This window comes from Choristoneura fumiferana, chromosome 11 (genome assembly GCF_025370935.1).
Source record: "Choristoneura fumiferana chromosome 11, NRCan_CFum_1, whole genome shotgun sequence".
Classification (NCBI taxonomy): Eukaryota; Metazoa; Arthropoda; class Insecta; order Lepidoptera; family Tortricidae; genus Choristoneura; species Choristoneura fumiferana.
Genome location: NC_133482.1, coordinates 10,838,228 through 10,861,588, shown reverse-complemented (window position 1 = coordinate 10,861,588; position 23,361 = coordinate 10,838,228). Strand labels below are relative to the sequence as shown.

The following is a 23,361-nucleotide window of genomic DNA, read 5'->3' as shown; positions in this document are numbered from 1 at the left end:
GAAAATGGGGTAAACTCTAGAGAATCTTTATAAAAACGTCTTCAAAAACAGTAACTATTACTTATAATAGGTAATAAAATGTAATGATTATAATTGCTAATTATACATATTTGCTGTGACTTATATAAGAGAGTTTCTAAGACTGAGATTTTTTAAGGTTCAAAAAGTACTAAATTATTTCTAAAATATGATTGTAAGAACGTTCCAAATCAATTATACTGATAAGTGCGCTCATGTCCAAGAATTTTTTGCTGGTTGGGTAGGTAATCGAATTTCACATGCATACTTCCACATTGCACAATGGGGAATGGATGAAAATTGTAGAAACTCTTGAAACTTTTTTTATGGATAGGAATAACCTTCCTAATTAACAGAAAAAAATATCAGATTTTTAAGTAGCATCAATTAATTTTAAGAGTTTTCTTTGCCACCAAATTACGATAGTCCGGTTGGTTACGGGTTGTTCCATAGCACAGAACAAAAAATTAAAAAATGTGTCTTTGACTCGTTGGTTTTGACAGGTGACACTCTTTACCGGTCCGGATAATACCAACATGGAAATACCGACCCTGTTTTTCATGTACACGCCCATAGAAACTGACATGAGCGTCTATGGATGTGTACATGAAAAACAGGGTCAGTATTTCCAAACCGGTATTATCCGGGCCGGTAAAGAGTGTCACCTGTCAAAACGAATGAGTCAAAGACACGTAAATTCTTTTTTAAAGGTTTTTGTTCTGGGCTAAGGAACAACCCGTAACCGACCGTACAGTCACCAGCATTAATATCTGCCACAGCGGAGCGTGCAAAAATATTACTGACACGTCCTTCCGGCCCTAGAAATAGAGTCGTATCAGATATTTATGCACGCTTGTTGTGTCAGATGTTGGTGCTGGTGACTGTACTATTGTAATTTGTCGGTAAAGAAAACTCTTTCATTTTTTTTAATTAATTGATGCTACTTAAAAATCTGATATTTTTTTCTTGTAATTAGAAAGGTTATTCCTATCGATACAAAAAGTTTCAAGCGTTTCTAAAATTTTCATCCACTCCCCATTCTGTATTCATTTCTTTCTCATTTAATTTTGAATCTTCAAGAAAACGAGGAAAACCGACGATTCCCGAGCGACATTATTATTTCGAGACCTCATTATACACATAATACACAAATCGTTTTCACTACTTATTTCTGTCACACGGCATAAAAGGAGGGTAGAAATAGATTGTGAATGCAATCGACGGCCTCTAGTTGTATTCTGTATACAATCTCGATCACACATTGCCATATCGAATCGAAGTTTCTCGTATATTTTGGATAGGTAATTTAACCCGTCGCGCGATCAACGACTTTTTTGGGTAATCTTGGAATAGTACAGTCACCAGCACCAATATCTGACACAACAAGCGTGCATAAATATCTGATACGACTCTATTTCTAGGGCCGGAAGGACGTGTCAGATATTTTTGCACGCTCCGCTGTGGTAGATATTAATGCTGGTGACTGTACCCTATGTTAAAGAGTGATCGAAACTACTAACAAAAATTGACTAATCACGAGTAGGTACCTACTTAGTTACGCGCCACTGTGGCGCGCAGGGCGTTCGACGCGTTAAAAATCGAACAAATCAAATTTAAAAATAAAGAAGAAGATCTAATGCACTTTGGACTCCAGTTGCGTAAAAACTTGACACGACAGACATTTCACTGCGTTGATTGATAGCGATAACGGTAATAACACAGTAACAAACGATTAAAAATTAATTTGTTAAACGATCTGCAAAAGCGCCTAGTTGACACAATTGGAGACCAAAGAGCCAGTACTTTTCTCTCTCAAAGAATTTAACAATAAAGTATTAATTTAGTTCAGTCCATTAGTTCTTTTAGTTCAGTGATCACTCGTCAGATTTGAGGTCTGAGAATGAATAACAATCGTATCGGTATACGCAAGAAAAGGAACGGAATTACTTAACTGTAGGAGGTGGCAACTGAATTTGTCTTGTTGCGATTACGTTCGTGATCAATATTACATTTTCCTTCATTCGCAATTAGGTTTTATTTCCTAGGGCTAGGTGCTTCGCTAGATGTCCGTTCGCACTGCATTGTTGATCTGACCTGACCGCGTCATTGGCTTCCCTTCGTACAAACAGTTTACAGATCTTAGTGAACTAAAAGAACGAACTATTGGATCGCGCATAGTGAACTAGTTCCTTACGGTCGACTGTATTCCCTACATTCCTAACAATTCTTACTTCCTGAAGTACTCAAGCCGAGCCACTGGCTTTGTGTCAACTCTTATTCCCTTAATAGTGTCTTTGAGTCATCGACATTGCTCGAAGAACAGATAACCGTTACGTGGGAACAGTTCTCGAGTGGCGACCACGTGTGTTTTCAGGTCTCCTTCTACATGGTTTGGCGACGTCGCGAGACTAGGCCAATAAGGCCAAACCAGTGGATGGAGGAGGCGCATCTTTTTGGTGTTCAACAGGCGACTTCCGGCCAATAAAAGTAACCCTATTCTGGTATAATACATCTAAGCATCTCATGATGATGGCCGAAAAAGTTTTTGAATGAAGACCGCGGATCAGCAAGCCCAGCGTAGGATGTCCAACGAGATGGACGTAGGTATGACCTGGTTAAAGCTGCAGGTTTACGGTGGATGCAAGCCGCCCAACCGAAGCCACGGAGGCCTATGGTGGAGGCCTACGTCTAACATTGGACGTCCTACGGCTGTTATGATGACGATGACATCTAAGCACACCACGGGACTTCGGCCTCGAAGACGTGTCGTTGCACGGGTGGATGATGGTGCGGCTGCGGCGATCCGTGTAGCAGCTCGCACATGAAGCTGATGTAGGTGATAGCCAATCGGAGGGTCTCGATGCGTGACAGACGTTTCTCGTACGCAAACGTTGGGACCTGGAAGATTAAGTCGAAACTTAGAGCCGTATTCAGGGACTTTAGTTAACTAAAACGGTTCCTTCAATTTTTTTTAGTTTATTTATCTGTAGCCAAAATGGCAAATACGGGTCCCTTATAGTTTCGCCATACCTGTTTGTCTGTATGTCTGTATGTGTAAACTCTTCTTCACAACCTCCAATTATTTTAAAAATCTATCCAAAGATACCCCCCACTATAGGCTGGACAAGAAAAAAAACACCCCTCTTTTTAACGTCTATGGGAGGAACCAGGAACCTTCATATTTTTCTTTTAATTTTACTATTTTGTCAGCATAGGTCAGGGATGGGGAAATAGCGGCCCGTGGGCCATGTCCGGCCCGCGACAAGATTTAATCCGGCCCGCGATCAAAACCCGTCGTCTAAGTTAAATCGGCCCGCGATAAACAATATTCAAATATTTCATATACTTATCTGTGAGCAAGTACTTTCTTCAATTAATCTTCGCAAAAACAAATTAAGGAACAGGATGTCTGACCATCATCTCGAGTGTATTTTACGAGTTACTTCAAGTAACATGGAGCCTAATTTCGACGCTTTAATTAATGAACAGTCAAAATTTCATCTTTCACAGGACCCAGCACATCATAACAATAAATTTATTATAGATACCTACATGACTTATTTTTGTTGATACTTGATTAGAATTAAATTTATTCAATAAATGCTCCCTGGCTTGCGGAAATTTTGTAATTATTGTATATGGCCAATCTCTAAATCTATTTCCCAATCCCTGGCATAGGTAGTTGCTACTTTGCACATGCATATATCTATATCCGTGCAAAATTACAGCTTTTTAGTCGAAGTTCGTATCGTACCGTCCCGCCGACGCTTATATTATTTAATACGAAAGTGAGAGGGACGGAACGATACGAACTTCGTTTTACGAATTTCGTAGTAGCCCTGTACCTTTAGTGTAAGTTTTCGGTTACAAAATACGTCTCGATCGCGTTCGCGTTAAAATCTCAATTTGTATGAAAACACGAACATCGCAAACGTTCCGCTAGAGGCGCTGTTCGTGTTTCCAGACGTATTTTGTAACCGAAAACTTACACTAGGGTACTGGTTACGTACGCGCACTATATGGTTTTAGCGCGCCGTCCCTTTTCAATGTATCGATTGAGAAAAAGATATTGGCGCGCTAAAACCGCACAATTAGCCACACAGTGCATACGTAGCCTAAGTATTTACCTTCCGGCGCAGTTTGTCAAAGGCCTCATTCAGGTTGAACATGCGCCGTCGCTCGCGGATGTTGGCGGCGCGGCGCTGCGCCACCGACGCGACGCGACGCCGCGGCTTCTTGCCGCCGGACGACGCGCGCGACGGCCCGCGGCCGCACCCCGCTGCCGACCATACTGCCACCACAATTATCATCATCCCAGCCTATATACATCCCACTGCTGGGCACAGGCCTCCTCTCAGAACAAGAGGGCTTGGGCCTTAGTTCCCACGCGGGCCCAGTGCGGATTGGGAACTTCACACGCACCATTGAATTGCTTCGCAGGTTTGTGCAGGTTTCCTCACGATGTTTTCCTTCACCGCAAAGCTCGTGGTAAATTTCAAATGTAATTCCGCACATGAATTTCGAAAAACTCAGAGGTGCAAGCCGGGGTTTGAACCCACGACCCTCTGCTTGAGAGGCGATAGGTCAAACCGCTAGGCCACCACAATACCACCGTAATATACATCTCCAGAATTTGCCGTATCCTATTCTTAACCTCAGCACAGGTTGCGACCCAAATACTGGTCGATGGGCCACGGGAATTCTCTAATTGAAGCAATATGCTAAAAAAATATTCTTATACTTTGGGTTTGGGTCAGGTAAAAAGGTTAAGAACAGCTGCTATATAGGTACAAGTTGTCCGACGGCTATAATGCCACATAAAGAGTAAAAGTAGGTATGTTAAATATTGTAGATAGTACATTTTTACTGAAAAAAGACGTCATTTTGTTTTTAAAAGCCATTAAAACTGCATTCACCGATTCTTGAATAATCATGTGTTTGAACCGGGACTGAAACCACCAAACTATGCAAAAACACCCTCAAAATCAGACCAGCAAGCAAATGTAAGCTAGATCAGATCTAAAGCTTAGATCATACAACTAAAGAAAAGACAAAAATAACAAAAGAGGAACTTGAATCATTCCGCATCAATGTCCGTGATGATGAAAATGATAGTGATGGATCATTGTAGGCTTTGAATTTTATGGATCATATTGTGACTATGGTTCAGATCATTCTCGATTAATTAGAATCAATGTTCTTATCAATAAAATCCAAGCTGTCTGTTTTCATTAATTTTTCTTATTTTTAATCCATTTGTACAATTTAGGTCTACGAATGTTTACGCGCATGTATTTAGGTAGGTACCCCTGTTAGGTTGTTACGTATTTGAGACAGATTTTAAAATATTGCCTCTTTTTCAATTTCCGCCATTTCATACTGCTATTATTCGCTGGTCAGACATCTGATGCTCTAAGCGTCATCCAATCTGCTAGAATGACTGCGGGGTGATAATAAAACCATAATAAGAAGTAGTTTTTATGGTGGATATGTCTCTCACAAGAGGACGTTCTCCTATACGCTAGACTCACCAGATAAAGCCTAAATATACTCCTCTCAACACTTGCGCCTGTGAAGCGACGGCCAGTGATAATTAGCGTAGAATGAGGGCTATCGCGTATGAATTCGCCACTAGAGGCGCTAGTGTAGCGTGAGGTCTCCGAAATGTCAAATCTCATAGTTTTTGGGTGAGCTACGCGGGTTTATTTATAATTAGAATTATTTTGTGAAGCGTGAGGTCTCCGAAATGTCAAATCTCATAGTTTTTGGGTGAGCTACGCGGGTTTATTTATAATTAGAATTATTTTGTGAATATTTCGCAATATCTGAAATTAATTATGGCAAATATGCGTTCCGGGGCAATGAATGTCTGTGTTTTGAAACAGTTTTACCTTTGTCCTCCCTTTTTTCCGAACAAAACGGGGACTATGCAACACTGTGTCATGCTCGTTATTTTTATGGTACGGTTTTAAGGTGTATTAAATATGATTTTAATGTAAACTTTGTTTTCACGCCCGTAATAACAGACTTTGAAAGCCATACTTAAAAACCTCACGCAACAGTGCGCCATCTAGTGAGACAAAAAACGATAGCCCTCATTGTTCGACCACGACTGCTCTGTCAAGAGTATCCAACAAAGTAGATGTCTCACCGAGGTCGGAAGGCGGGAACGCCAGGATGTCGGGGTACGGCACCGGCGCCGGCGGCGCGTCCCACAGCGGCCCGTACGGCGACACCTCACTGCCCTGTGTGGTCAATACATATTTTTTCTCAAGTCCAATCTAAGATTACCTACTAAAGACCAGAATACCAGATATAATTGCTTCGAACGTAAAGGTGTGCCCCGTCACTAACTATGACCGTAAACCCCATTATTTTACAAGTTAAAGGTAGACAGATAAAGATAGAAAATACCTATTCTTCACAACAAAACAGCTATATATGAATAGTCTAATAAAAACAAAAGAATAAATGTAAAAAAATGTGAACAAATAAAAATTTGGAAAACCACGGAAGAATAAAAACAAGTGGAAGTGCTTAGGTGCAGCGGTGCTTGCCACAAGTAAGCGAAGGTACGTTTACTCGATGCCAGTCGTGTTCAACATTGCGTAGAGTATGATCACGTTTAGTAGTGTCACGACATTCTTTGTTTTTCAGCAATTATGCCGTATTGCTCAATTCTGGAATGTAAAAATGATAGCAGGAAAAGAAATACTAATGGAGGATTACCCACGTCATCGAGTAAGCGTACCGCTCCGCTTACTTGTGGCACGCACCGCTGCACCTACATAGCACTTCCACTTGTTTTTATTCTTCGGTGTGGAAAACAAAAATAACAAAACAGAAGTAAACAGACAGAGATAACACATTATACCTAAGTATACAGGAAGTCAGGAAACCATAATAATATGATGAAATGGCTATAACTCCGCATAATACAGCGGCAATTGAATTTGCCATAAACTTTTTGGTAAAGGATAACGTCGCGATAAAATCTGCGCATAATCGTATAATAAGATTTCTTTTATAATTTTTTGTTTCGAGGATCTCAAGAACGTCTCTAATGATTTTGACAAAATTTTCTGTGTGTAATTTGATATCTCTTTAGGTGAAGTGTAAAACTTGCAAACGGAGATCTACGGTTCAAATTTTGGTTGGACGCAACTTATAGGTTGTTGCAACTAGTTAGGTAGGTAAGTACTTACACGAATTAACAATAGAAAATGTCTCCGAGGAAAGCTCGGGCACCAGGTAATCTTGTGCCTTGTATCGCCGTGGGACACCAAAATAGAGAAATCTCTCTCCAAACTGATGTTATGCCTAATATGTAACAAGATCTACTCGTACATTTAGTGTTAGGTTTTTTTTTAATTAATAGAACATACTGCAGAGCTGCTCCAAACGTGCGGCGTCTCGCTACCGTATGACATCAGCGGGAAATGAATCTTGATACCTGTCACCTCCACTTAGCAAGAAAACCACCACTCTCCCACTCTCAACCACTAATCCAGGACTGAGCACTGACCAAGACCAGCCGAGTCTGAAACTGTACTAAATCATACAAATTCATATTTTCACGCGCACCCATTAGAAGATTTTATTAAAGTGGCTAGCTACCCAACATTCAACTCTGAATTTAAGGTACTCAAATCTATTTCCCAGTGTGCTATAAAGAGCGCACCCCTAACCATAGTAACGCCAGATTTCTCGGCTCTGATTGGCCAGAATAGGGGTGAGTCTAGGGTGGTAAGCGCTGATTGGTTGCAGCAGGCGCATAGGGCGGGAGTATCGACTTCTGAAATGTGCAATCTCGCAGCGAAACCTTAACGTGTAGGCTTTTGTAAAAAGTTAATGGAAACAAGATTTTTGTGCGACCATAAGATAGGAATTAAGCCTAGAATGAATAGGCTGTTACTGAACCGGTGAGATACACCTTTGGCCCCATCTGCACTTTACATCAGGTGAGATAGGGGTCAATGACGATCAGTTTTATGTAAAAAAACCGGCCAAGAGCGTGTCGGACATACCCAAAATAGGGTTCCGTAGCCATTACGAAAAAAATAAGTAATATTTTTCTAAGAATTTCGTATTTTATACGGAATCTTCCAAGTTTAGGTATATTTTATACCTTAGGCTGCTATTTACTCTTAAACTACTAATAATTCTCAAGCAAACTTAGCCGTTATAGTTTTCCTTTGAAAGTTTGATAAACTTACTACCATTCTGAATTTTTTCAAAATTTTCCACCCACCGGTTTAGATTTTAGAGGGGGGACGCTCGATTTTAATGAAAATTTGCACTTTAAAGTTGAATATTTTGCAAACAAATCACTGAATCGAAAAATCGTTTTAGCAACCCCCTAATGATTTTGAAAGACCATCCAACAATACCCCACACTACAAGTTTGGATGAGAAAATAAATCACCCCCACTTTACGTCTTTGGGAGGTACACTAAAAAAATATATTTTTGAAATTTTTATTGTACCATTTTGTCGGCATAGTTTACATACATATTCGTGCAAAATTACAGCTTTCTAGCATTGATAGTCCCTGAGCAAAGCCGCGGACGGACGGACAGACAGACACAGACATGGCGAAACTATAAGGGTTCCGTTTTTGCCATTTTGGCTCCGGACTCCTAAAAACTACTAAAAGTTATGACGAGTCCCTTATTTAGGCTTTTCGAACAGGGCAAAACCTCTACGTGGATGCTGCACTTAGTATTTTTCACAATGATACCTAGTTGTTATGTGACTGGCGCAACAAACTTGAACACTGGCCCAGAATTAAATGGTACCTAGGTACGAGTATGTACACGATCAATGCTACGAGTACTAATTTATAAACACTAAAGTTTTGTGTGTGTGTGCGTACCTATAATGATTGTTACCTTGACACTAAAACAGCTGGACGGATTTTGATGAAATTTGATATGAAGATAGCTTGACGTCCGGAATAACACATAGGCTATATTTTATTTCGATATTCCCACGAGATCGGGACAAAATTCCAAAACTTCAACCGCTAGGATTAGAGACCACCGATTTGCCGTAAGTATTTAGGTGCAACGTTAGTTATATTCACGATGCAATGTTTAAGCTTGAAACACACAGAGAGCCCTGGTGGGGCGGTGCGGCGTGGCGCGGAGGCGGTACCGGTTGTAATATACGAGCTAACATGAAAGAGGCCACACAGAATACCGCGCGGGAAATAAGCGTGGCGCGCTGTGTGTTGCCTTGCTTATAAAAAATCCGAAATTCCAATTCCACTGCCGGAAGGGTTACGCGTGCGAAGCCGCGGGTAAACAGTTATTTAGAAATCATCATCATCATCATCATCCCAGCCTATATACGTCCCACTGCTGAGCACAGGCCTCCTCTCAGAATGAGAGGGCTTGGGCAGTAGTTCCTACGCGGGCCCAGTGCGGATTGGGAACTTCACACACACCCTTGAATTGCTTCGCAGGTTTGTGCAGGTTTCCTGACGATGTTTTCCTTCACCGTAGAGCTCGTGATAAATTTCAAATTAAATTCCGCACATGAATTTCAAAATACACACAAACATAATAAACATAGAAAGAATCTCCTCTTTTTTGATGTCGGTTAACAAACGAGGGTCCTTGCACAATGCACCTGCAAACCATAACATATTTGCTAATCTGTAATTGATATTATAAGAGGCGTGACGACAGATGCCATATTCGATGCACATTGCAATTTTGGGGCGAATTTGTCAATCGTGACAGAAATCAGTGCAGATGAAGTAAAGCTGGGGTGGCTCTGGCTACCCCTTACTCATCACAAAGTAGCTGTCAAGCGATTATTGGCAATTCAATTTTTGACGTCCACCTGTATAGTCAGCATCACAAGTGGACGAGTACTTGTGCCACTCAAATTAAACAACGAATGACTGCAACTACTGCAAGCAAAGCTTGTACGGTCGGTTACGGTAAAATAAAAATATGGAATGGACTCGCTGCTGGGGTTTTTCCGTCTAGCTATGATTTGGGTACCTTCAAAAGGTGAGTTTATCGCCTATTGCAAGGCCGGCAACGCAACTGCAGTCCTAATAATGCTGTAGGTGTCCATGGGCGGCGGTGATCACTTACCATCAGGTGACCCGCCTGCTAGTTTTCCAGTTGTTCGATAAAAAAAAAACTTGGCTTACAGGTCGTCGTTCGGTCATCCGGTCAGCTGATATTCCGGAAACGGGATAAAAACTCGAAATTTTGCCGCCGAGTTTTGTTTTGAGTCATGAAATTTGGCGGTTGTTTTTAATGCAACGTCGATGAAAACCACGACGTGATTTTTGCGAATCCCCACAGAAACTGGTGGTGTTATATTTCGAAAAACCCAGATGTGCGAGCCCAAGCTTAAAACCACGTCTCTCTGCTTGAGATGCCACAAGTCGGTCAAAAGCACTTGGCTACCACGGCCATAACGGTGTAAATACCTATGTAATTTATAGGTACTATTTTACTAGCTACCTAAATAGACACAGTTTTAAATACCTACTACTGAAGTAACGAGATGCAGGTTTGGCGGTGTGGCAGGGGTTCCATCCAATGGAATGGTTGGAGGACATCTCGTCTCTCTCGGCTCGAGTTTTTGTTCATTTACATCGCGTCGTTTTATATTGTTTTTATAGTTAAGGCCTGTGGGAACCGAAATGTTCATTAATTGATCAAAGTTCCATAATAAATAAAGATTACATCTTTGAAGACTGCATCCTGGCCTACTAAAGAATCTGTAAACTATTAATTTATTTATTTTCGAGGCGCTTGTTCAACTTAAAATAATTTTAATCCAATTTCTACCCTATACTTCATCCATTGAACATCCGAAAGCATTACAAAATCAACGAAGGGTCTTTATCTGTGTCAAATTATGAGATTTAGCAAAACATGTCATCGGAATTACGCGCTCCAATTAGGGGGGTGACTTTAGGGGCCAACCGCACGTGGCTTTGTGAGGGGGCCACGAGGGGCCAATATGTTTTGATATGATAACTAATGCTAAAATACTATTGTTCTGTAATTGTTTTATGCTTCAACTTTGTAATTTTTTACCAGGGTGACTATTGGTAGATATTTTAATGGTTAAAGCTGAGGATGGTATTAGGTACCATTATTGTTCAATCCTTTGAAAGATGTTCCTAATGCGGAAGAAATTTCTGTTTATTGTTATTACGAGTATGACCGTTAAATGAACTAAAAGAATTTCTTTGCTCACCCGCGACCTTATATAGCTACGTTTATTGCAAGATAATGCGTGCGTGGTATTTTGTTAGAATCAAATCATTCTTTAATAGATTCGGATTCTTATGAAGTATTAAATTATTGCGGCAAAGGATTTCGTCTCGATGCTCTGGAATGCATGGAAATAATTAGGTACAACAGTATGGGGTCTATTATTTATTAATAAACAGGAAAATTTAGTATGGCTTGGATCTAATTTCAGAAATAACAGTTAGGATTAATGAAACACGCCTTAACAGTAAATAAAGGTAGTTTTATATAACGATTAAAATTTAGGTATTAAGTAATATTTTGAGGGTAGTTTTGTTTGAGAAAATACAGGTGACAAATTAAAACGTTTGTTGTGGTTTGTTAGTCTATCAAAACTCCTCGGATAAATTGAAAAGACCAAAACACATTTTTTTCTGGCGTACCTACCTATGCCTACATGCTATATTATATTCTGTGCATATTTTAGTTTCAGAATTCTTTTAATGCACACTTTTTTCTGATTGTTATATTATTGAGGTAAGCGAGTCAAATATCTAGTTTCGCAAATAAAAAATAATATATTTTCTTTGAATCGCAGTTTTCATTATTTTTGCTGCTAGCTACTTTAACCTTTTCGCCTAGCGTATAAACATCGCATGTCTTTTATTATTTCTACATAATCAAATCAACGATGGACACGAGCTCAGAAGTTATTAAAATTGAATATCCTCGTGCGAATAAGATTTAATTTTTCAAAGAGTCTGCCGACTTATTTGAGTATTTCCGTCTGACGCACTAATACGTTTTTAATTAAACGGAACCGAAGCTAACTGGCCGTTTAGACCCTTCCATTCTGCCAAACGTGGGGTGACATAACTGTAGGGTGACCAAACTATATCTAGGTGCAGAACTCAAGGAGGAAAATGGTTTAATTCGCAATAGGGAACATGGTACATTAGTGCGTTTTTTAAAGTTTTAATCAGGTAGGTAGGTAGTCTTTTTGTATTCCAATGCAGAGTTCTTCTTACCATTCCGCGTAATAGGTGTCAAGATCGTCGCTCCATCCACCAACTTGTACCTACTGTGAATCGAAAAAAAAATACTGTATTATTATTACTATTATTAAACACAATACTGTATTGTATTGTATAACTCTTTATTGTACTTACATAAAACATATGAAAATAAATGTCTTCCGCTTAAAGTGTAGATTGCTTGGTCTGATTCACAGATACCTAAGTTAGATAGTCTGTACATTAAATGTTCTTAGTTTTAAGTAGGTATACCTAATTTACCGTTAAAAGGGTCATGTTGTTAGATAGGTAACCTCATAGAACCAAACAAACATATTTGTCTGAAAACTTGGTGACTAGAATGATGTGTTATTATACTTACCAACTTAGAGATATCTATAAACATATCTATTGGAAATTGTCGTATTGAAAAAGAACAAAATGATTCCTTGAATTAGCACTGTTTGCGTCAGATAAGTAAATTACGCTGTCAGCAAACCGTAATATTTTCCAGAAATGGCATAATAATTTAACAATACGGTATAATGATTATTAGTACCGAATGCTTGAACAAATGTATTATAACCAGGTAGGTTAATTTTTCGAGGCATTCCTTCTACTAGACATTAACGGTTTCCTTCACTAATCGTTGGAAGTAATGAATCACTACAAAATGCCCATGCACTTAGTAAATATTTTGCACTAGCTTTTGCCCGCGGCTACGTCCGCGTGGAATTCGGTTATCGCGTGCTGCTCCCTCGGGAACTGTGCATTTTTCCAGGATAAAAAATAGCCTATATCACTCTCTGGCCCATAAACTATCCCTATGCCAAAAATCACGTCGATCCGACGCTCCGTTTCGACATGAAAGACGGAACAACAAACAAACACACACACTTTCGTATTTATTATATTAGTATGGATATACGTTTTAGCTTGTATGAAAGCATAATTTTTTTCATCATTCGTACCAAAAGTTCCCTCTGCTGACTCATAGAATAGATAAGGTGATGGTAAAATAGGATAGGGTGGTCACCCTACAACGGCGTTATTGCACGACGCAAGTGTTAGGGCGTATCTAAACTACGAATAATACATTGATATGGAATGGAATGACAAACTGCCTCATAAACTGATTTCTAATGAGTTTAACTCACCAAGTGCTATATGACAAATAAATAAAAAAACTAGGAAAAACCTAACAAGGTAATTATGTTATAATTAAACAACCAAATCCATTCAATATGCTAATTTATTTACAACCATCTCATTGTAGGTACAATTCGTCTTATTTTACACTGATCATAATCTGTACCCAGTCATTGAAAATAAGGGCCACTTGTGTCATCGGCCACATTAAATCAAAAATACGTTTGTGTTTTTAACTGAATGCATTTAATGAACGAAAGGTTGTATTATGTTATGTTGTATTAATAAAATAATTTTTCAGACAAGTAATGTTATAAAGAATTATATTTATTAGTATTTTCGTTTTACCAATGAAACTGTGTGGCCCCTATTTCCTTTTGTATAGTATACATAATATTATGTTATGTACATTGAGATTAAGCATCATACATAATTAACTTCGTCAAGAGAAAAAATATCTAATAACATTCAAGTTAAATTCACATTTACATCGGTTTTTTAATGCATCGAATAAATTGAACAAAAATAACTAAGTCCCTTCCAATAGCAGCAGTTAAAAAACGTCGAATAACGTCACTGAAAATGCATTGTTTTATGTTTTATTGCACATATTTACAAAAGACCCCAGCACACCAGCTCAATGCGACTGGCACAGGACGAGACTCGGCAATGGGTGGATGGATGTGGGCTGATTTAATTGATTATGCAAAAAAAATCACACATGACGCAACATCTAGTCCATAATATTTGGAAATCTCACCTGGAAAAACCGGCCAAGAGCGTGTCGGACACGCCCAAAATAGGGTTCCGTAGCCATTACGAAAAAAGTAATATTTTTCTGAGGATTTCTTATTTGTTACGGAATCTTCCAAGTTTAGGTATATTTTATACCTTAGGCTGATATTTACTCATAAACTACTAATAATTCTCAAGCAAACTTATCCGTTATAGTTTTCCTTGAAAGTTTGATATACTAACTACCATCCTGAATTTTTTCAAATTTTTCCATCCACCGGTTTAGATTTTAGAGGGGGGGGAACGCTCGGTTTTAATGAAAATTTGCACTTTAAAGTTGAATATTTCGCAAACAAATCACTAAATCGAAAAATCGTCTTTCGAAAGCGGAGCCGGATTTAATGATTCGAATACTTGAAGTTGTGGTTACCCAATCTTAGAGGAAACCTTAGCTTTATGCTGCCTGCTTTATGCTGGAGCGGAGCGACGCAGCGGAGCGGTGAGCGAGATAAAAATCCACCAATAGAATTGAATGAAATCTCCGCCCCTGTTCAGTGGACAAGTAGTTGGTAACTAGCTTAAAAATTCATACAAAATCGGGAAACGGAGCGAGGAAGAGGAGCGGGGAAGTGGGACGGAGAAACGAGCGAGAGCGGGAAAAAATGGGGCGGAGAAGCGAGCGCGAGCTGGGAAGCGGGGAAGCTCGAATGGAAAACAGTCCACAACTCCACTCTGCATTACTTTCTCGCTCCGCACCACTATCTAGCTCCGCACCTCCGCAACTCCGCTCCGTATCACTTTCTCGCTCCGCTCCGCTATCTAGCTCCGCGCCTATACACAGACACAGTCCGCGACTCCGCTCCGCATTACCCCCTCGCTCCGCACCAGTGGAACCTTAATTTAAGCAGTGACCTCACTGAACGTTCTCGGCAGCTTTTTTTCTGGCGTAGCCGTGCGCCGCGCGGCGCCGTCAGGAGCCTTCCTTGAGCTTGCCGTTTTCGTTGGCTTTGCCGGTGATGCGCTCCATCACCTCGTGGTTGTAAGTGGAGTGAAGCATCAGGCCCAGAACACCAGCTCTGTGAGGGAAAAACAGCTGATGGATACAGACGTTACTTTGCGGATGTCCATATCAGTGAAACAACTTTAAAGTTGTACCGGGCGACCGAGTTCTTTTTTATTGTTTTTTTTTAGAAGGGTGTATTTGAATAAGCTTTAAAGAAATGCAAACTTAATGTTATTCATTAAATAAATCTAAAATAAACAGAAAAATAAGAAAACTAAACACTTTTTTTTGTACTTTTTCTATTTCTTTTTTGTATAATAAAGGGTATAAACAAACAAACAAAGTCGCGCCCGACCTACTAGATTTGAACCCTTCTACAAGTCCAATGCTGGCCGTCTACGTCTAGCAAACAGAATGATTTCCGATTCAGTTTTTGAAATTACCAATCATAATGCGTATAAAAATTCTCAAACCATAAATAATTCAAAAACACTCGTTTTACCTGAGATGGGATTAAGCTAGATCGATTATTCGCCATCACGAAAACCTGAGGCCGTATTGTCTAAAATGTGAAATTCGCGATCGCATTATACAAAAACGCGTATAGACAAAAACCAATGTCTCACCTCGACGCCATAGCGTGCCGGATGCTCCTCTCTTGCTCAACCAACTCGTCGGCCCTCAACCACTGCCTCACTCGCTCCATGTCGATCTCGGCTCTACGCAGCTTCTCCCACTGGTAGTGTTTGAGGCAGGACTTCTTCGGCGCGCGGCAGAACTCGCCGGTCGGCTCGAACAGCTTTTTCACCAGCGGACAGCCGCAGACGTCGGTGTCGCTCACTTTAGGGTCCTTGAAGTGCTCTGGGCACATCACCTGCAGGCAATTATTACATTCTAAACAAAGTGGATAAGAAAACAATAATTGCTGAAAGCCTCCCTCCAAAATTGAGATAAGTATGCAACAAGTTACTAAAATGCACTCTATCGAGTTGATAGAAGGTGCATTTTAGTAACTTGTTGCATACATATCTAGACTTTGGGGGGAAGTGTGGGTTGGTTCCTGTTTGCATAACTACGTCCAATTCAGTAACGCTGTGACTTAGTTTCGAGCACTTAGTGATCAAGATGATATTGATAACACACGTCAGAAAAAATATTTTTGTCGTTTATTTATCAAGGTCTGTTACGAAAGTTAATAAGAAAAAATCGTAACGGAACGGCCACATCCATACAATATTTTGGGGACACATCTGGAGACCCTGTTTTTACAGCTCGGAATCATGGACTGAGTCTACCTCCCAAATTTTGTTGAAATCGGAGAGATAAACTCAGTGTACAACTTTAAATAGAAATGCCCACCTGCGCCTGGTGCACCTATGGCAACACAACATGCAACAGATAATTAACGTATTTGTAAATTAAATCATAAAAATCGATCGAGCCGTTTCGGATGACTGCGACCACAAAAACCGTAACACGAGATTTTATACGATACGATTCCATATTTCATTGGAGTGTCTGTCTACCCTACTAGCTGTTATTTCACATATGATCGTAGATCGTAGCGAATTCAGCCGACAAATCTGATTAGTTAATAAAAGGATTTAAAGTTATCCAGCTTTCTAGCCAGCTCCGACTTACCCTCAGCCTCTTGCAGTAAGTCCCGTTGGCGGGGTTATAGTAGTCGCAGAACATGCTCTGTCCGTCGATGCGTGTGCGGTGCCGCGAGCCGAACGACGCCTGCGCCTCGTACTTGATGAAGCATTTCTCCATGTGTTTGACCGCGGTGCGGGAGTGGATCTCGTGCCCGCACGTTATACAGTACATGGATGTCTCGTCGTCTGCTTCCTGTGGGTAAACAGTGGATTGTACAGTTCGTATCCATCCGAGCCGCTAGCAAGGGTCAGTTGAGTCGAGGGTAAAATGGGTTCTATGCATGAGTTTTACACTGTGCTTTTTAATAATTCATTGAATCATGTGTTACTTTGCGGAGGTCCATATTCCATATCAAAGAACTATAAACAATTACTTTGCTCATTCGCGACCTATAAAAGCTCTACGCCTATGCAACAAATGTGTGTTTATGCAGCTCCTCCTCCACTTCCACACTGTAAGAACACACACAAATCACACAAACGCAATCATCTCATCACTCCACTACACCGACGCGTTTCGAACTCAACAAGAGTTCATCCTCGGAACAACACTATCGTTCACCATGCTACCAGATGAACTAAAATAATATCTTTGCTCACCCGCGACCTTTTGATAGCTAAGTTTATGCAAAATATGCGTGTTCATGCAGTTCCTCCACCTCCACACTGTAAGAACACACACAAATCACACAAACCCATCTATCACCACCACCACACTAGACTGACGCGTGTCAAACTCAACCAGAGCTCATCTTCAGAACAACACAACCATACACCATACTACCAGATGTTAGGCAGCGCTGCCTGCGCACGCGCCGTCCCGCTCGCACCTATGGCCGTGCTACACGCACCTTCTCGCCCGTATCGCAGATGGTCGCAGCGGCGGCGCGCTGAACGCTGGCGTCGAGCGCGGCGTGTTGCTGATCGAGCGCCCGCAGCGCCGCCTGCGCACGCGCCAGTCCGCTCCGCACCACTTCCAGTGCTTTGCGGTTGCACTGCTCGGCCACGCATGTAGACAGGGACCACTCTTGGATACGTTGAGGGAGTACCTGGTGGAGAGAATTTGATCTGATGCATGGAGTCTATCGGACATTAGCATGTCGATCACTTGGACGTTTACCTTACTTACAGGTGTAGGACTGGATAACTTACGTAAGCATATTGGCATATTTTTTTCCAACTTTCTTTACGAGCAAACGCCTATCATATATACTCAATTGTTTACGTAATTGCCATTCGGAAACCCTTTTACAGATATCATCAAAAAACAAATATCATTAAAAACATCAAGCCATTTGTTGCTGCCACAATTCGCTCTTGAGACAAGCTTTCTTGCAAGCGTAGTACAAAAATATCATGTAATAATAGTTTTCTTACGGGTTATGAACAACAATAATTTACTTGATAAATCCTAGCTGTAGCCAGCCTGATTCCGCACTGCGACGAGCAATACTTGGAACCATACAGCGCCGCCTTGGTACACTGAGGCCCGTAGCACTGCCTCGGCTCCATCGTCTGCAGATGCGATATGGACTCCTCCGGCTCGTATGTCTCTCGCTCGTGATGTTTCTTCTTAACCCTGTTACTGCTGGAATAAGAACGTTTTCAATGTAAGGACCAAAACTGGGTATGACTGGGTATGATTTTATTCATATCCAGAGATGGGGCCAGCGCAAAATACAGCTTGACATTAATTTTATGATTTAAATTCGGGTTTTGCTCCGTGTACCTTGATTTTAGAGAAGCACGATATTTCGGCACAGTTGCATGCGCCATGACCACGAGACGACATGATGATGATATAGAGCTTATCTAAAATCAAGGTACGCGGAACAAACCCGAATTTAAATCATAAAATTAGAACCGACCGCGATAGTCTAAAACATTGAGCTTGAAATTAATTGGAAAATTTCTGTCGTCGGTGACAAAAGATATTAAATTATTGTTTGTTTTTTCGACGTATTCTGTATTTGTTTAATGAGGGCTATCGTTTTTTATCTCACTAGATGGCGCACTGTTACGTGAGGTTTTTAAGTTTGGCTTTCAAAGTCTGTTATTACGGGCGTGAAAACAAAGTTTAGATTAAAATCATATTTAATACACCTTAAAACCGTACCATAAAAATATCGAGCATGCCACAGTGTTGCATAGTCCCCGTTTTGTTCGGAAGAAAGGGAGAAAAACACAGACATTCATTGCCCCGGAACGCATATTTGCCATAATTAATTTCAGATATTACAAAATATTCACAAAATTATTCTAATTATAAATAAACCCGCGTAGCTCACCCAAAAACTATGAGATTTGACATTTCGGAGACCTCACGCTACACTAACGCCTCTAGTGGCGAATTCATACGCGATAGCCCTCATTGAACTTGAAAGAGCTGATTTTCAAACAACTGAAAAAGAGGCTCAAGAATTACTTTGTCTAAAGGCCCCGAATCTGTTAATCCGACCCTGTCCAGAGAGGGTAGAGACACGTTGTTATAGTGTTAAGATTGATACCTAGACTGTCGCGAGCTCTTCTTACTCTTGATGCAAACCCGCTGCCTGCACTTCTGTTTCAGCTTGTTGTTGCCGCCAAATTTAAACATGTCCTCGCACGCGTCACATCTATAATAAGTGCAATCAAAACAAATTCATGAAAAACTTTAAGCATAACTGATTTCCTGTCCCATATGTCAAATATATTTTGCTATCATATTATATACTGGATCTTATTAATGTTGCATAAAAACATCCAGGCCAAATTTTCAGATTTTATCCTGATCTTGTGAAACTAAAGTCAAAAGCATAGTATTATTAGTGGGGTCATTCATACCATAAAAGTGGTTCTATAGAGATAAAAAGTAGCCATGCTAAAAAGTAGCTACTTCATGGCAATTCTAGAGTTGCCTATCCTGTTGGTGGTGCTAGGGGGTGGGTGGGGGTGCAGCTACTGACACTAACAACCCTCACTGCACTCCACTGCTTAAATCATATTGTTATTCCAGACTTCTAGCTTATCTTCATACCATAATATATCAGCCAAATCCGACCAACCGTTTTAGTATGAAGAAACATACATGCACATACTTACAAACTTTCGCAATTTTATTATTAATTTGGGAAATACAACTCACTGTCCACAGTCATTGTACCGCAGGCATCCTGAGCAGTCTCCGCAGCCATCTTTGTTGCTTGGTCGCTTGGATGACTTATTCTCAGAGTGATCTTTTTCTTTGCGCTTTTTCTTTCTGTCATCTCGAACTAAACAAGACAAATGCTTAAATTAAAAAAGGAAGGCTAAAAGAGAGATGTACATCTGTATCATTATTAATCAGTATAAATATGTATTTGTTTATTTGCAGATATATCTGGTACATGATAATTGATAATTCAAATAGTAGATTGTACAACAAGAGCATAAAACGAGCCATTTTACCCAAGACGTTCATATAGCCACCCGAGCCGGTTTGGCGAGGGTGGATAGACACGTTGAGGGGAAAATGGATTTATTGCTCGAGTTTTACACTCTGCTTTTCAGTTTGATGGCGAGGAAATGAAATAGCAACAGTGAAAACAATTGTTCACTCACTATGTAAATTTTATTTTTCATGCATTACTAAGTATATAATTATATTTTTTTTAGTTTTAGTGATTTATTTTGATTGATTTGATTGATTTTTAGTTTAATATAAATAAAAAATGTATTAAAAAATATAAAGAAACTTCTTTGTTTGTGGCTGTTGACACCTAATTATCTTGGTCTTAGACGAGATTTTATTTTGTGCACTAGTGCATAAAAAGTCATTTTATGTCGCTTAGATCCAGCATAAACACCAACTTTATGAGCATGAGAGCAGTTTTTTTTTTGTTAACTCTAAGGGAGCATTCCGGCCTAATGAACTTAATTTATGCACAACACTAATGCCAGGGCTGTCTTAGGCCATGCGGGGACTCTGGGGTACACAAGAAATAGGGGCCCTTTTGGAAATTAAAGAAAGTGAATATTAAATTTTTCGACTTTTTTTTATTATATCGGCCCTGGGCGCGGGCCCCATGTGTCCTTATGGTAAAGACTATTGACTAAAACCCTAACTCTTATTGTTTAATAAATAATCAAAAATGCAATGATCTTTTATTTTATCTTTTAAAACAAAAAATATGTATCACTAACCACTGCCATTTCTATCTCCACATATTAGTACCTGGGCGACCGAACTTTGTTTGGGCTAAAACTCGACAATAAGCGTTTACCTTGAGATGAGACCAAGCTAGATTGATTTGCCATCCCCGAAAACATACCAAATTTCAGCAAAATTGTTGGAGCCATTTCCAAGATTATAATATATACACACACATATAGATTTATTTAAAATCTCCACAAATCCAACGGTTAGAATCCAACGATTTAATATAAGAAATATAATTTATATATAAGAATTGCTTGTTTAAAGGTATTAGATAGATAGATAAAACCTTAGTACTTATAGTAAACAGCATGAAAGTAGAACCAAAAATCATATTAATCACTTGCTCACATTTATCTCAAAATATAATTTTAGGGTCTACATTGGTGCCATGATAAAAATACATGTTTATAAATAATTTATATTTGTTCTCTGTTATAATTATTTTACGCTTTTAATTAATACTGACCAGTTTCTTCATCATTCTCCCTCTTCTGTGGCCTAAAACGGGTCTTCAAGGTAGGGTCTTCTTCCCGACAGCGCTCACAGAAGTAGTTCTTGATGTACTTAGCTTCCCGCTCCGATATGTTTATACAGTCTCCATGGTACCATTCCTCGCAGGCATCACAGGCTCTGTATACAGTAAATAGTTTGTGTACAGTAAATGTTGTTATAAAACGGTTTTGACTGCATTAACATAGTATTAAAGTTATGCTGTATTTTGGAGTAGGCAGACAATTCAGTTACCATGCCCCAAATTAAGGTGATTTCTGATTTGTTAATAGAAATGAGACAAAAGCAATACTTTTACTAAAGATACAATTATTAAATGATTAAATGCAAAAAGTAAGCAAATTATTGAATGCCTGATATGTACTACAAACCCAGTTGTCTGAATTTACTAATTCCAAAATATTTACTATTTACTTCAAGTATGTTGTTAAGAAAAGGGCTCAAAGCTATTTAGCCAGTGACTGTCCTACAGATTCTGCTCTGCTTCATTTCTATTCTATAACAAAAGAATCTAAACTGGGTATATCATCCATCACACACAAACTGGCCTGCCAGATCAATCTCTATGGAATAACTGTAGATTACTTGCTGCCCAGATTCTTGCATTCCAGGTCAGAACAGAAGGTATGTGACAAGTAGTACATTTCGTATTGCATTCTCGACTTCTAGATCGATCTAATACTTTTCTGTTCTCCTAGTTAGAATAGAGCAGTTTCAGTAGGTCTGCAGTCGGCCTTTATATCTACGAAAAATATATCAAATACATACATCATAAACCGAGAACTGTCGGATGAACGGCATATGCAGTATGCTTGGCCTGCCTGGTTCAAAAGGCTCGTAATTTTGGACTGCCGCTCGGGCAAGTCGAACTGTTTCGCTATATCGGCTTTCTGTAATAAAAATTATCGCAAAAAATATATGAGCAAGGATCAGCCACATCAAGAACAATATCATGCTCGATTTCTTGCTTTTAAAGCTACTTACGCTCTTTTTGCTCTTCCTCTCACTCATTTTGGAATTTTATTTCTAGTATTCCTACTAGAATTAGAACTAAACTAATAAATTGATCAATGGAATAGAATTCTGAATTTAGAAATCCTATCCTAATCTATATAGATGTTTTTTTTAGTGTAGTGAAGTGATGATACCGTTCAGTACAGCTTAGCGTTTTACATTTTGTATCGATAAAATACATACAGTTTGCACAAAGTAAGACGTTGCGTTTGCGTGCAACTGTCTCGCTTCGCTCGCTGACATGCTGATAGCTGAAATATTTCATAAACCAAACTCAATTGCTATATTCAAATACTTCACAGTTTCATGCCAAAAATTGGACAGTAAATAAGAAATTGACACTCTTAAATAATGTTTACCGCTTATTGTCGGCCATTTCCGGCTTATCAGCTTATTAAATGAGAGTGAAATTGGAAACTTATTAATCTGAATTTTGATCCGATCATTCTGAATGACGAAGTATAATATTTTTGTTTAACATGGACAGTGGTCAAATTAAACAGCAATAAATTTGGAACTAAATTTCAATGTTAAGGAAGACGAAGTATCGACTCATCTATAGTTTTCAATATGTACATCACTAGTCGTACGTACATGACATGACCACTGACACTGTCAATGTCAAAAAATTAACAGATAATGTACAGCACAGGTAAATATAAAAAAAATAGACGATAGTTGTCGATGATTTACTTCCCAGAGGAAAAAATATATATTATAATAAATAACGGAAATTTTAGAATGTGTGTATAATATTAATGCAATAAAAGATGTATTTCAAGAAAATTAAAACTAAGAAATCTCAATAAACGCGCGGCCACATGCAAATCGCTTGACGCTCGTTTCCAATCCAACGTCA

General features: G+C 39.4%; 2 protein-coding genes across 3 annotated transcripts; both read right to left on the bottom strand.

Moving 5' to 3' along the window:
• Positions 1–265: 265 nt before the first annotated feature.
• On the bottom strand, positions 266–7,551 carry LOC141432364 (protein Fer3-like). The gene is made up of 4 exons (XM_074093905.1): positions 7,404–7,551; positions 6,170–6,263; positions 4,146–4,309; positions 266–2,916 (listed from the first exon to the last, which is right to left on the bottom strand). Exons 1-4 carry the CDS (start codon positions 7,446–7,448, stop codon positions 2,749–2,751), a joined length of 471 nt encoding a protein of 156 aa, XP_073950006.1. The 5' UTR covers positions 7,449–7,551; the 3' UTR covers positions 266–2,748.
• A 5,942-nt stretch (positions 7,552–13,493) lies between these two features.
• On the bottom strand, positions 13,494–22,726 carry LOC141432779 (CXXC-type zinc finger protein 1-like). Of its 2 annotated transcripts, none has more exons than XM_074094539.1 (10): positions 22,473–22,726; positions 22,257–22,378; positions 21,445–21,608; positions 19,926–20,052; positions 19,309–19,416; positions 18,203–18,386; positions 17,653–17,850; positions 16,788–16,994; positions 15,773–16,020; positions 13,494–15,219 (listed from the first exon to the last, which is right to left on the bottom strand). In XM_074094539.1, exons 1-10 carry the CDS (start codon positions 22,497–22,499, stop codon positions 15,114–15,116), a joined length of 1,491 nt encoding a protein of 496 aa, XP_073950640.1. In that variant the 5' UTR covers positions 22,500–22,726; the 3' UTR covers positions 13,494–15,113. The 2 variants fall into 2 exon arrangements, with proteins under 2 accessions (XP_073950640.1, XP_073950639.1); XM_074094538.1 differs by having other exon boundaries at positions 18,203–18,389; positions 22,473–22,723.
• Between the last annotated feature and the right edge of the window lie 635 nt (positions 22,727–23,361).

Excerpts from the sequence above, each read along its gene's own strand:
- LOC141432364 (XM_074093905.1), bottom strand. The coding sequence starts at position 7,448 with ATGTCATACGGTAGCGAGACGCCGCACGTTTGGAGCAGCTCTGCA. Across the intron at positions 4,310-6,169 it reads GTTCCCGCCTTCCGACCTCG|TATGGTCGGCAGCGGGGTGC; the intron begins GTGAGACATCTA and ends TTGTGGTGGCAG. Across the intron at positions 2,917-4,145 it reads TTGACAAACTGCGCCGGAAG|GTCCCAACGTTTGCGTACGA; the intron begins GTAAATACTTAG and ends TTAATCTTCCAG.
- LOC141432779 (XM_074094538.1), bottom strand. The coding sequence starts at position 22,499 with ATGAGTGAGAGGAAGAGCAAAAAGAGC. Across the intron at positions 16,995-17,652 it reads TCTGCGATACGGGCGAGAAG|GAAGCAGACGACGAGACATC; the intron begins GTGCGTGTAGCA and ends GTTTACCCACAG. Across the intron at positions 16,021-16,787 it reads CTTACTGCAAGAGGCTGAGG|GTGATGTGCCCAGAGCACTT; the intron begins GTAAGTCGGAGC and ends AATTGCCTGCAG.